Source organism: Eublepharis macularius, chromosome 7, assembly GCF_028583425.1.
Source record: "Eublepharis macularius isolate TG4126 chromosome 7, MPM_Emac_v1.0, whole genome shotgun sequence".
Classification (NCBI taxonomy): Eukaryota; Metazoa; Chordata; class Lepidosauria; order Squamata; family Eublepharidae; genus Eublepharis; species Eublepharis macularius.
The window spans coordinates 116,014,819-116,027,693 of NC_072796.1; the positions used below are offsets into that span (position 1 = coordinate 116,014,819).

A 12,875-nucleotide genomic window follows, 5' to 3' on the forward strand; every position below is an offset into this window, starting at 1 on the left:
TCCTTCTGTATGGCCACAAACAGTAGAGACAAAATCAACATATAGCAATTTAAGTCTTGGTATAGAAAGTCACCTAACTTTTAAAGATGTAGTTAAATGGTTTCCATTTCCATAGTACTTATCATCTCTGCGCCTGCCTTTGCTTGCTCCACTTGCCAACCCCATAGCTCGCTGCACTTGCAATATATAGTTTGAATACTGAGTGAGCAGTATCCTGCCAAAAGAGTTGTGGCAGCACCTGGTGAAGTAGCAGCAAGAAAAATCATCTTTTTATGAACAGTAGACAAAATTAGATTTATGACGGACATCGTACCCAGTCTTTCTTCCCAGCTGGCACTCATTCTCCTGTCCTCCTTTTTATCCTCACAGCAATTTTGTGAGGTAAGTTAAGAAAAGCGGGAGCGGCCTGTGACTAGCAAATTTCTATGGCAGAGTGAGGATTCGGACATGAGTCTGCTAGATACTAGTCCAGCATTCTAGCTGCTAAGCCACAGTACTTCTCAGAAGCTCTTAAACCCCTTTTGTTTTGTAAAATATGGGATACTTTACACCCACTTTATCTTGTCTCCACCTTCCTGGCTTCTCACCAGTAAACCATTGCAAGTAATAAAGAGATTTACTTCATTCATACCCCACCTCCGTCTCCATGAGAACCTAAATCACCTTATATTGTTGTCCAAACTCCACTTTATTCTCACAGTAACAGCTCTGTGAGGTAGGTTAGGCTGAACATCCCAAGGTCACTTTGCAAGTTTTGTGGCACAGGGAATAGATCCTAGCCAGATGTGATAAGCCCCCCCTTTTTTGTAACATAGGGGATATTTTCCACCTCCTTTGTCTGTGTTGCCTCCACCTTCCTGGCTTCTCATGAGTAAACCTTTGCTTCCATTGGAATTAGCAAAAAGATGTTCTAGAGCAAATTTGGTCCAGTATGTTCCAATTCCCTTCATTTTTGACACCGCAGCCTCCTTCAGCATCCTGAATCTGGTGGCCAATTTCAAGATTCATAGTTTCGTTTTCTGATGAGTTACGCCTGCCATGGACAGATGGATCCTTTTATTATTGTAGATGATATCATCATCATTTTCTTGGCTTGTCATTTCATTAATGTATCTAGTTTTCTAAGAAAACTTCCAAAAGTTGCTGTGATAGTGTTCTTTTTTTTTCAACTTAACGCAGTGCTTCATTCTTGCCTTTTAACCAAAATATTGAGATTCACTTGGGGGTTATTTTGATGACACAATGACATAAAAAAAGGAGCTGTGATTTTCAAACTTTCCACCTTTAGAAAATGCTATCAACTCTTGTGTTCAGGAAACCATGCAGCTGTGTCATTGTGCACATGAAGCCCTTTAAAAAAACCCCCCGTAAACGTGTGCACATGTGTGTGTGTGTGTGTGAGAGAGAGAAAATGAATCAATACTCTGCCTGGAAAGTATATTCGTTGACCTCAATCTAACCACAGCTCTGGGTTCAATTACCTGTTTCAGTACAGCATGTCCTGGCCCTTTCTATGACCCTTTCATTTTTCCTTGTTTTAGAAAACTTTTTAATGTACAGAATATGTTTATATGTAGGTTTGCAAGAAGTCTGCTTTTCTGTGCCATGTTCATATAAAAGAGCAAATTCTGATGGCTTTTGTAATGAGACTTTCCTTGCTTACCGTTTGCAACTAAACATTTTGAATGGAGTACTCTTGAAACATTTTTTCCACAGTTTTTAAAAGTCTGATTTAAGAACTCTTTCCTAGATGGGAAGAATCTCTTTAACACTTGCTAAGCCTGAGTAAAGCTTACAAAGTTTCCGGAGAAAGGCAAAACAAGCTCCCCTCCGCCTCATCTACTCACAAACAGTGATTGGTAAAAATATTGATAGGAGTTCTGTTTTTATGTAAATAGCACACTCCCCAATAGTGGAAATCTGGATTGCAAGAATGGGGAACTTGTTAGATAACCTTGACCGTAAACAATTAAGGTATTTTTGGTTCTCATAGAAATGGTTTGAAAATAGTTGATATGTCTGGAAAGCCAAGTTTTAATTTTTCTTCTTACCTTAGGGAACAGTCAATGGAGTGCTGCTAGTGACGCCAAACAATATAATGTTTGACCCACATAAAGCGGATCCATTGGTTCAAGAAAATGGCTGTGAGGACTATGGAATCATGTGTCCAATGGAGGAAGTGATGTCTGCTGCTATGTATAAAGAAATCATAGATGGAAAAATAAAGGATTTGGTACCCATGTAAGACAGTTTAGTATTTGTAAAAGTTGGGTGGTGTTTCTGTTGGTTATTATAGTGTTACATGCAGTTCTCCTTTTACTCCGGTCCTAAGATACAGAAATGTACAGAATTTACTCAAATGCAAGATTCTATTTTTTCACAAGTATGCTGTCAAAAAAGGGAATTGTCTTACATTCATGTACAACTTCAGTGATATGCAATAATACTTGGGGGTGGGTGGATGTATAACATTTTTAAGGGGGTCATATTACATTCAGGGTCACCTTCCTTTCAAATAAATAGAGTACGTTAATGGCTGCTGCCTTTCCCTCACATTGTGCAAATTTCTTTCCTTGAATTTTTAGTACTGCCTTCTCTCTCTCTCTGCATCATTTATGAGTTTTTTAAAAAGTTAATGTTTTTTTCCAATTATCTAAACTTTGCTTCACATTCTAAAGCATAGAAGTGCAACTTTTGATGAGGAAGTAATGACTGTAAAGCTCACTTTGGTAATTTTCTGTGTATCTAATACTTACAAAAATATTTTTTAGAAAAATGGCCAAGCTCTTTTTTCTTACCTAATGTAGGTTTTGTTGAGCTTTTGTGGTCAGACTCTCTTGTTTTTGTTTGTTGACACCAACATTTTGTGGTATGTTTGTGGTGTGTTTGTGGTGTGTTTGTGGTATGTGTAGTATTTGAAAAGACTGAAACACATATGTGTGGCCCACACATACACAGGTGTCAAATCTTTAAGCATGTTCCCACTTGTTCACAGGAGACTATCAACTTAGCTGTTATTTGGTTTCTCCTTCCAATAGGATAGATTTTATTTGATTATGCTTTGCATGTTTTCTTTTTTGAGGTTTTTTGTTTAATGGTCTGATTCTTCAGACGTGAGCACCTTTGGAGGAAAGGTGGCTAATAAATGCTATAAATAAATAAAGTCCTTTAGGTAGAAGCATGCTGATAGCAGTACCAGTGTAATATCACCAGCAAGGGTATTCTTTTGGTTAAAAAATTACCTTTCACTTGATCCATACTGCAGGACATATTCGTACCTATTAGAGTACCAAGGCAACTGCCATATTTCTTAGGGTATCCAGACATGCAGGAAAATTTATGCTAGTGAATTACAAGGCACATTTCCACACTGATGGCAAATATGTTATTCAGTTATTTCTGGAGAGTTTTTCTCCCCATGAAAACCACTTGTAAGAATACTTAAACAAGTAAGCTGTCAATATAATCATTCAAAACTCTGAAGACATATTCTCATTAATGAAATCGAATTTGATTTGACATGTCTTGCAATATTGGTCTGTTGTATTCTACCTAATAGCTCATTCATAAGCCTCCGAAGTCTGTGGAAATCTGTAGTACATAACTGATGGTGGGATGTTAACAATTACAGAAGCAAATATGCTGCATCTTGTGCTAAAAAAACCTGCTGCATTTATTACGAGGGATGGAATAAATTGCATTGTCCTGGGGATGATGTCTACCATATGTCTTGAAGTCTTGCCAACTATTTGAAATTCATTAAAAGCTTTTTAAAGACTGTGCTTATAGGCAGAACAAGAGGAATAATTATGTGTTAAATACTTTGTCAAAGTAAAACTCCAAGAGTAAAAAAGAATGACTCCCAGTTTGGACAAAGCTGGGGATCTGTTCATCCCTAGAAGTAGTTCATGCCATTGAAAGGAATGAAATGTGTAGAAAGATGTTTCTGAAAGTTTCAAAACCACCTTTTGAGCTTTCATATGTAGCCTGTATACTATCTGCAGTTTTACATAATCATTAATGTTAAAAAGAATAAAATAAATAACTTTAAAAAGACTCTAAGAAATTTTCCCTCTATTTGTTTAAAATCAAGACCCCTCCCCCCAAAAATCTTAAGTTTCATATCTTCTCTCCTACACATACTTTAAATTGCATCAACTTTGCAATATTTTACTTGAACATATTATAGACATTTGAGAATCGATGCTCCCTTCGTCAGACTGACATCATCTGACGAAAGGAGCTTCGACTCTTAGAAGTTCATTCATACCTTGGAAACCTAGTTGGTCTTTAAGGTGCTGTTGGACTTGGATCTTGCTCTTTGACTACAGACCTACCCGGTTATCCATGTGAAACTATATTGTAGACTTATGTTCAGCTTTTTAATATGTTGGTCTGATAAAAAGCCAACTCTGAGGGTCTGTGTTTATTTTTAAGTTGTAAAGCAACTTAGTTGTTGCTTTATTATATCTCTATGCCTGTGTGCCTTCCTATCAGCAATTGCTGGCTTCACTTTGCCACTTTGCCCAAAACTAGTCATTTGTCTAGCCATGTTAATGTATAGCAAAACATCCAGTGAAAAATGTGTGCTTGGTTTATTTTCAGGTTTGTAATAGAAAAATTTTCTTTGTTTACAGGGACTCGGATCAGTCATTTATAAAAGATTTCTGTCATTTCAAAAAAATAACAAGAAGCAATACTGATGAAATGGACTCAAGGATGCGAGATACAGGGAATGATAGTGCCAGCACAGCTCCAAGGAGCACAGAGGAGTCTCTTTCGGAGGATGTGTTCACCGAATCAGAACTCTCTCCAATAAGGGAAGAACTTGTTTCTTCTGATGAGCTTCGACAAGACAAATCTTCTGGAGCCTCATCAGAATCTGTCCAGACAGTAAACCAGTCTGGTGCTGAACACGTAACAATTATTTCAGACTCGACTAACGTCCTTGGTGATATAAATGGCAGTGTAGAACTGTCTGTGAATGATGACAGCAAGTCTGTTAGTGATACTCTGAGTTCAGAAGCAGCCAAAAGAGCACTAGAAGAAGTACCAGGCTGTGTAGGAGGAAGGGCTGCTGACACTCAAACACAACAGGGCGCAGATCAGGAATCTGTGATAGAAAATGTGCCAGGAGGTGAGGACCGTTTGCTCTATGAAGAAAAAGACTCTAAAACAGAGGTTATAAATAAGGGAAAACTTGTAAAAGAGTCCACTCGAGATTCTGAGACGGATGTTGAGGAACTGCGGAAACTTTGGAAGAGCCATACTATGCAACAAACCAAACAACAAAGGGATAACATGCACCAAGACGCACAAAAAGAAATGAAACACAAAGTAGCCACAGCAGATGGAACAATAGAAGGTAAAGAAGTTAAAGGATAGATAACTGTAATGGTTTAAGATGAAAATATTTAAACTCTGATGAAGTGTCTTGTTTTCTTTGTAGCGCTGTTCATCTAACGCTTTTCCTATTGTGTGGCTAGTTGAATTCTGACCTAGGTGGAAGTACATGCTAATGTGATACAACTTAAATATTCAGTACCTTTGGAAGGGAAAGCAGTAAAGAGACCATATGATACTTCAATCAACAATTTAAATAATTCTAAAAAAGATGAATTAGATTAAAGTTCTGACATCCTCTGTAAATGGGAGGGATGTAATAGATGCTCTGAATACTAAGCAGAAAACACTGCTTACTGAGTGATTGAATGCAAACTTGTGAAAGGTGCTTTAATCTAACAAGAGCAATATCCAGTGCCAGTATGCGTTTGGAATGAGGGAGAGGGGTTAAGTGGCTTCTGTAGCCTTAAAATTTGCCCTTGTCTGCTTTAATTTCTAGGCACAAGGTTTAATCAAGTTTTAGTTCTCTATTTAAAGAACAACCTGGAACAGTTTCTTTAGCATCACACTCTTTATGGTTGTCTTGTTCCACAGGGTTGTGGATGGCCTCTTCATATTCTATTTGAAGGAAGGAAATCAGTTTGCATAAAGCTCTGGAACAGAGGTGTCTGTTGAGGGAGCATTTAACTTTACATTAATTGCATGTACTTCCCACGTGCAATGCTGTTTGTGGAACACTTCGTAAGCATTCTGAAAATCACAATTTTTTAAAGTCTAAAATTTTGAAATTGAAGAAGAGAGGAGGAGTGGGGAAAGAGAGAGTTCTGTGAAGGAGTCCTAGGATTGTGTTCCAAGTCTCTCAGACAAAAATGCTTGTTTGGGGCCACCCTAGACAACACCAAATCCCCCACAGCGATGTAGCACCATTTTAGAGCCTGTTTTTACTACTTTTAAAATTTCTGGGGAGGGGGCACAATCCTGCTGTGTATTGTGGCATGAAGAGCTCCTGTCCCTCACCCTTGGGGTCATTTTCAAGAGCTGAACTGTAACCATTTGGGCTTTTGAAAGTGGCATGGAGGATGGGACAGACAGGTGCCTCCTTCCTCCCCATGCCACTGTTCTCAGCAGGATTGGGCCTCTGGTGATTTTTTAAAGAAAAACTAAAATGGTTCTATGGCAGACTCAGGCATAGCGTCATGTACTTTGGCCCTTAGAGAGCAGAGAACTCCCAGTTATTAACTACTAAATGTAATCTTTTTAAAAACCTTTCAAACAATTCTGACAAAATTTTCATGCACATTATGCAAAGAGCCTAGGGAATTAGGAGAGAGAGGAGTTAATGTGGGCCATCCCCAAGTTACAGTAAAATCTCCAAACCAGGTTGTGCCGGCAGGTGCCTGTTCTTTTCCAAGGGTTAACAGCTGCAGGTGGAAGAGGAAATTAAAGAGGTATGCAGATTTGTTTGCTGTACAGGAAGGAGGAGCCCCTCCTCATCCAAAGCTCTCTGCTTCTGACAATATGCATTATTTTGATAGGTGTCTATAGTTTACTTTGATTACTGGTATTTGGATTGTAGGTAGAACATAACAGCATGAGATTTTTATCATCAGATGAAGTATAAGAACAACCATATTGAAAATATTCTTTAAACAGAGAGAACTATCTAGATTTCATGTATGGTTATCTAGAACTAGGATGCTTGACAAGACTTCCTTGTTATCCAGATTGTTTCCCAAAAGATATTTGAAAATTGCTGTGTGTCCATAGCCCTCTAATTCCTGTCATTGGAACATAGAGGCTTTTGGACCTTACTGAAGCTTTTGAATACATGTGCAATATTTCCAGAATAGCAGGGTGTGGCTTTCTTGATGTCTTGATCCTCTTTTTACGTACAACATCATTATATTTGATTGGAAGGAAGGCCTGTGCCAAATGTGACATTGCTGTAGCCATTCCCAAAGTGGATTTCATTTTTTAAAGGGAGGCAATAATCTCATGCTAGAGTTAATTGGTTGCTATCCAAAAGGGAGGCTGAGGCATGAACCTAGTAAGGGTAAGTTAAACTTTCTAGCATACCTTGCTTCTGTTTCCATCTTGCTGGAATGTTTTATCTATATAGCTTTTCCTGGCTAGGTGATCCTCATAACAGGATTGCAGTTAGGATAAAATGAGGTCATTAAATGCATGGCCTTTGGCTGCATGGGAGGGTGTAGGATTAAAAACAGCCTATATAAGAAGCAGCTGTGGAATCTGTTTCTTTCTGTATACATGAGAAATTAGAACTGTTTTAACTGTAATCTATGACAAAAATGGTGTCCTGTGTATATAGCAGAGTATAGTGTTAATGGTCCATTTAAATCTCACGTTAAAAAAGCAGAATTGATAATTTAATGCTTATTAACTAGCCAGTCCAACTTGACAAGCAAGCGTTACCATTTAACATGTTCCTTAATCAATGCAAGGTTCTCTTATGAAAGAGAAGAGAAGACATCGATTGCATAAGTTCCTGTGCCTCAGAGTTGGCAAACCAATGCGAAAAACATTTGTGTCACAGGCCAGTGCATCAATGCAGCAATACGCACAGAGAGATAAGAAACATGAGTACTGGTTTGCTGTGCCCCAGGAGAGGTAAGATGGAGTCTTTTCTTCCTAAGTATAATAGACATGACAAGCACATGCTTTCCTACCTTTTCTGTTTTTAAAATGGTTGCACTTTTCATCCTACCAAGGCAACTGCAGATTTCTACCAGCCTACAAAAGATTGTTGTGAGGACAATGTCGTTTGCATGCCAGTTGCCATGTCTGAATTCTGACTTTTTCTCTCTGTCATATTTTTTGTTACAAAACCAGTTACTGTAGAGTACTGCCATGGAGGTCAGTGGGACTGATCACAAGTGTGGTCTCAAGCAGTAGATCTCTAAATCCCACCTCCCATTCTACCATTGTGCTCAATAGGTGACCTTGGTTAATCACTCTTGGCTTAAACCATCTCATGGGGCTGTTGTGAGAATCAAATGGAGACGAGGAGAACCACGTATGCCATCCTGAGGACCCTGGAGGAAGTGGGGGTGTAAAATGGGATATCTGTGTTCGTGCCAAGTGTATTGTTATAAGAAGTACCATTATGATAGTCACTGTCTCACTCTCAGTGGTGGTATCAAGAACAACAAAATGCAGAACTGAGATACAGGACTTGCACAAGGATGTAGAGCATACTACCACAGTGGTGTTATGCTTTATTAGGCTTGCACTCTAAACTTGAAATGGAATCAGGTGATTGGGTGGCTATACTGGCAGAGAAGTGAGGCAGAAATTTTTCCAGGGCTTTATTTTTCCACAAAAAAATAATAATCCAGTTCTAAAATTAATAACAAGGAACGGACATTATTGCCAATACAATTTTAGACCAGCTTGGCAGTTTCAAAGCTTTAAGTAATTTTTTTCGGGTGATTATTGCTAGGAATTGTGTGAGAGTACATTTTTTAAATTTGTAAAATCAGGATGGGGGATAAAACTGCACATATAAAATTAACTGAATAAAAATTAAGCTATAAATTTTATCTAATTAGCTTTGGGTTTGATTTGACCTGCACAGCCAGTTTTTTTGTTTATGTATCCCTTCCATAATCTGAGAAGAGTTGTTATAATGATCAATGTAATATGAAACTTAACAAGCAATTCAAGTGATGAGGTGCCGCAGTGACTCAATCAAAAAGGGTTAAATTCTGTTGAAATGATGAGTGGAAAATTATTTCCACAGCATAACGTTCATAGTTCTTTTGGTGCACTAAAATTAGTGTTTTGTCAGTTTTCAGCACCCTCATTTTTTTCTTCAATAATGTAAGAGAAGTATATGCTATATCATCTTTAAATCTTATTAGTATTATTCCAGTGAAAATAATTCCAATATACGGCTTTGCATTTCTTTGAATATTACATTTAAACTACACTTGACTTGTTTTTTCCTTTCCTAATCAAGTATTTCAGTCCAAGTATTTGTCGATATTGGGGCTTCAAAGTTGACATGAGGTACTTAAGAATTTTTTTTTTACTGAATATGTCAACATAAGTTTAATACGTCATACTCTACTTAGGACATTGGTTAATTTTCCAGGAAGGTTTCCAGTTTGAACTTTTCTAGAAAACCCACAAACGGGGGGGACAGGAGGCTGCCTGTGTAGCTCCTTTCTGTTGATGGTCACAAAGCGGCTCTTAAGACAATGGTCATAAACTGAATGAGGAAAAGATTAGGAAAAAAAATAGTATTTTTAAAAAACTAATTGTATCCTAAATCGTCATCAGAAACTGCAGTTGAAAATATGTAATGGTTCGATTTTCCTGTATTCAAAGAATGGATAAATGAGCGGTTTAGAAATCTAATTAAAATAAATAAATGATATGAAAAAAGTGTAGGTAGTTGTTATGAAGAAACTCTGAACAGTCATTGGTCTTTGCCAGTAGCAAGTGTGACCTGAAAGGTAAACTCATTCTTTTTTCCCTCTTAAAGGACTGAGCATCTGTATGCCTTTTTTGTTCAGTGGAGCCCAGAAATATATGCAGAAGATCCGGGAGAGACCAGTAAAGAGTCTGGGTTTATAGTGGTAAAAAAATTTGAGGAGTCTGAAGCTGGTGAAGATTCGGTTAATGAAGCAGCTGCTAAAGAGTGGGAGGTAAATTCTCTTAAATCCTCGTGACCTTTGTCTTGGATCTCATCTTTCTAAATGAGACATTTACAGTTATATAGAGCAGGATAATGAAAAAAAAACCAGAGGGCTGAAATTTACCATGTAAATGTAATAACCCAAATATGATTATTACTTAAATTAAGTTTATATTATGTTGTAGGTTGAACATGAGAATGCGTATGTTTAATGCTTTTTCTTGACTGTGAGTGCCTTAAGTTTGTACACTTACATACTGTGTAACATTATGTGCAACTGTATGTACGTTTAAGTCATGTTTCTGAGGATGTATACATGTTCCTATTTTGATGACTATATGAAGGTAAATGTTAGTCTTGATTCTGAGTGTGTTGGTCTGTTACTGCTGGACTTGCATCAGAATCTGTTGTATTTGAAAATTTACAAAATTATGAAGTCAATAAAGAGCGTATAGAAGTGTATTAATTTGACCTCTGTGGAAACAGATTATTACAAACTACTGTACATTAATTCATAATTCACATTATTAATTCAATAATAAGTCAACATTAATTCATCTTTTTAATCATTAGTTTGCAATCTCTTTGGCAGCTCTCTCTCTTTCCAAGTAATCTTTTCAGTAGGGCAAATTTAAATAACACAAGGTTCATATGTGCAAGCTTTGGATAGTCACTGCAAGTTATGAAGATCCGTCCGTAAAATACAAATCTCCAAAAACTGAGACCATAGAGTCTTGTTTTCTTTAAGAAATTCCTGCAGTAGAACTCAAAATTTTTATTTCTAAAGAGGAGTTTGGTATTCATTGCAACAGTATTTGTTCATAATAAAACTTACTCTTTTGTATCTGGAAAAAATGAGATCTGGTTCTCATAGAGAGACTCTGAGAACCAGATCTCCTGTTGCCATCCTGTTCTCCGAGTGACAGTGGAAAGAACGGAACGGATCCTAAAGGCAACAATTTCACTTCTATTCTACAAACAGTGGGCTGTGTATATTTTTCTTATTGGTCTCTGAAGAGAAAAAAACCAGCATTGATCCACTAGGATTTTTGGGGTGGGTTTTTGTCTTCATTCCAGAGTGCAAGTAGTTTATGCTGGTCTGGCAGTTGGAAAGCTGTGGTCTTGGAGGCTGCTGCTGTGTAGTGTTGGTTGTTGGTGCGGGGGGGGGGGGCAAACTGAGTAGAATAGAATGATTAATATTCTTGAATTTAGGATTATAAAGCATATAGGCTCCAGGGCTCCCCTTTTCATACAAGAATTTCAGGGATTTTGTTTTTAATTAATTTACTGTAGTAATTATGGGAGGGGCCATAATTCATCGTTAGAGAACACGTTGTGCCTCCTTAAGACCTCAAATTGAATCTCTTGCATCTTTGTTAAACTGGGAAATATTTCTGCCAATAAGCTTGGAGAAAGTTGCCTTTAACGATGACAGTGATATGATTGAATAGAGAGAAGCTTCATATGATCATAAAACTATTACAGTAACTTACTGTAGTTTGCATTTTGACAAACTTGTTTTTCTAGGAAGAAAGTACAGTTATCAGAGGTGTGATTCTAACATGGAGAAATAGATTCCACCCCCGCCCCAATGCTGAGTTAAGTCCCCCCTCCCTTCTAACTTTTGTCTCATTCAGGCATAGTTATTGTTGTCAAATATCTGAGGCTCTATAGTTCCTACAGACTGTTCCAAGGCTTTGTGCTGTGCAAAGAGAGGGATGGAATGAACTTCAGAGATAAATACCAACTGCTGAAGAAACATTGCTTCTGTTAAAAAGGAGCCAAAATTAGAGTTCCATTATGTAAAAGATTCCATATTTCATACCAAATTCTTTTATTCTAGTTGATTGAGAGTCGAGACTGCATTTCTAAGGACACTTTTCTGGGGCTGTGCTCTACTGAACAAGATAGGACTGACTTCTAACTTGGGACTGACTTCTAATCTAATTGCTCCTTGAGTGTTTTAAATGGAACTTCAATGATGTGAAACCTATACAGAGCCAAGAGACGTCTAAAACAATTGGTGCATGTTGTCAGAGGTGGACAGTTCCACCCCAAACTGCTAAGGTTAAAGTTCAGAGAATGAGAGGAGGGTATATAATACAACAGCTTGCTGGAACTGGCTGTTTTGGAATCATCTTTTATGTACAAATAACAGTGCTTGTGAATGCTCACATTAGCACTTCTGCATCCAATAAAGGGACTTGTGGGAATATTATAATTTTTTTCTCCTGGTTGCAGCCATGGTTTTATGCAAATTTCTTCTATATAGCTCATATGTAGCTCGTAGTTCATATGTAGCTGCATAGCTCATATGTAGACTTTCCCGCATGTCAATTCCAACTCCAGTGATATTTGTTGACTTGTAAAAAGAACCCACATTTTTAGTAAATTGAGTAATTAAAATTTAAAACATGAGCTCTAAATAATAAATAATAAAAACATCTCTAATTTTTTCAGCCAGATGTTTGGAAAGCAGCATAGAACACCAATTGAAAATCTGTAGTACAGGCCCATAGCCAGAACATTTTGGTTAGAGGTGCAAATGAGTACAGTGGGAGGGCAACCCATTGTGTGTCTATACAGAAAAGCCATGTTTATTTTCTAAGCAAATATGTCTGCCTAGTGGTGTGTCACACAAAACATGTTTCAGATTTATTAGAAATATAATATTTACATGTAGAATATATATTTAGCATTTATGCAGCATTTCCAGTGTTCAAAGTTATAATCCTTACAAAAGCCAAATAAGCTAGGCCAACAGAAAGTTGTTCACAGTCAGTAGCAGACACAAGATTCAACCTGGGCCTCCTCTGTCATAGCTCACTGGACTTTATCAATGGATAGTCCACAATTCTGAGTTGGACTGGGA

At 37.5% G+C, this 12,875-nt stretch overlaps 1 protein-coding gene across 1 annotated transcript in view; it reads left to right on the forward strand.

The window, feature by feature from the left end:
* OXR1 (oxidation resistance 1) overlaps positions 1-12,875 on the forward strand; it is a 62,146-nt gene that overhangs the window by 20,013 nt on the left and 29,258 nt on the right. The window contains exons 6-9 of the mRNA XM_054985448.1: positions 2,057-2,241; positions 4,638-5,365; positions 7,806-7,971; positions 9,851-10,013. Coding sequence (XP_054841423.1) covers positions 2,057-2,241; positions 4,638-5,365; positions 7,806-7,971; positions 9,851-10,013 — 1,242 coding nt within the window. The remainder of the gene's footprint in view (positions 1-2,056; positions 2,242-4,637; positions 5,366-7,805; positions 7,972-9,850; positions 10,014-12,875) is intronic.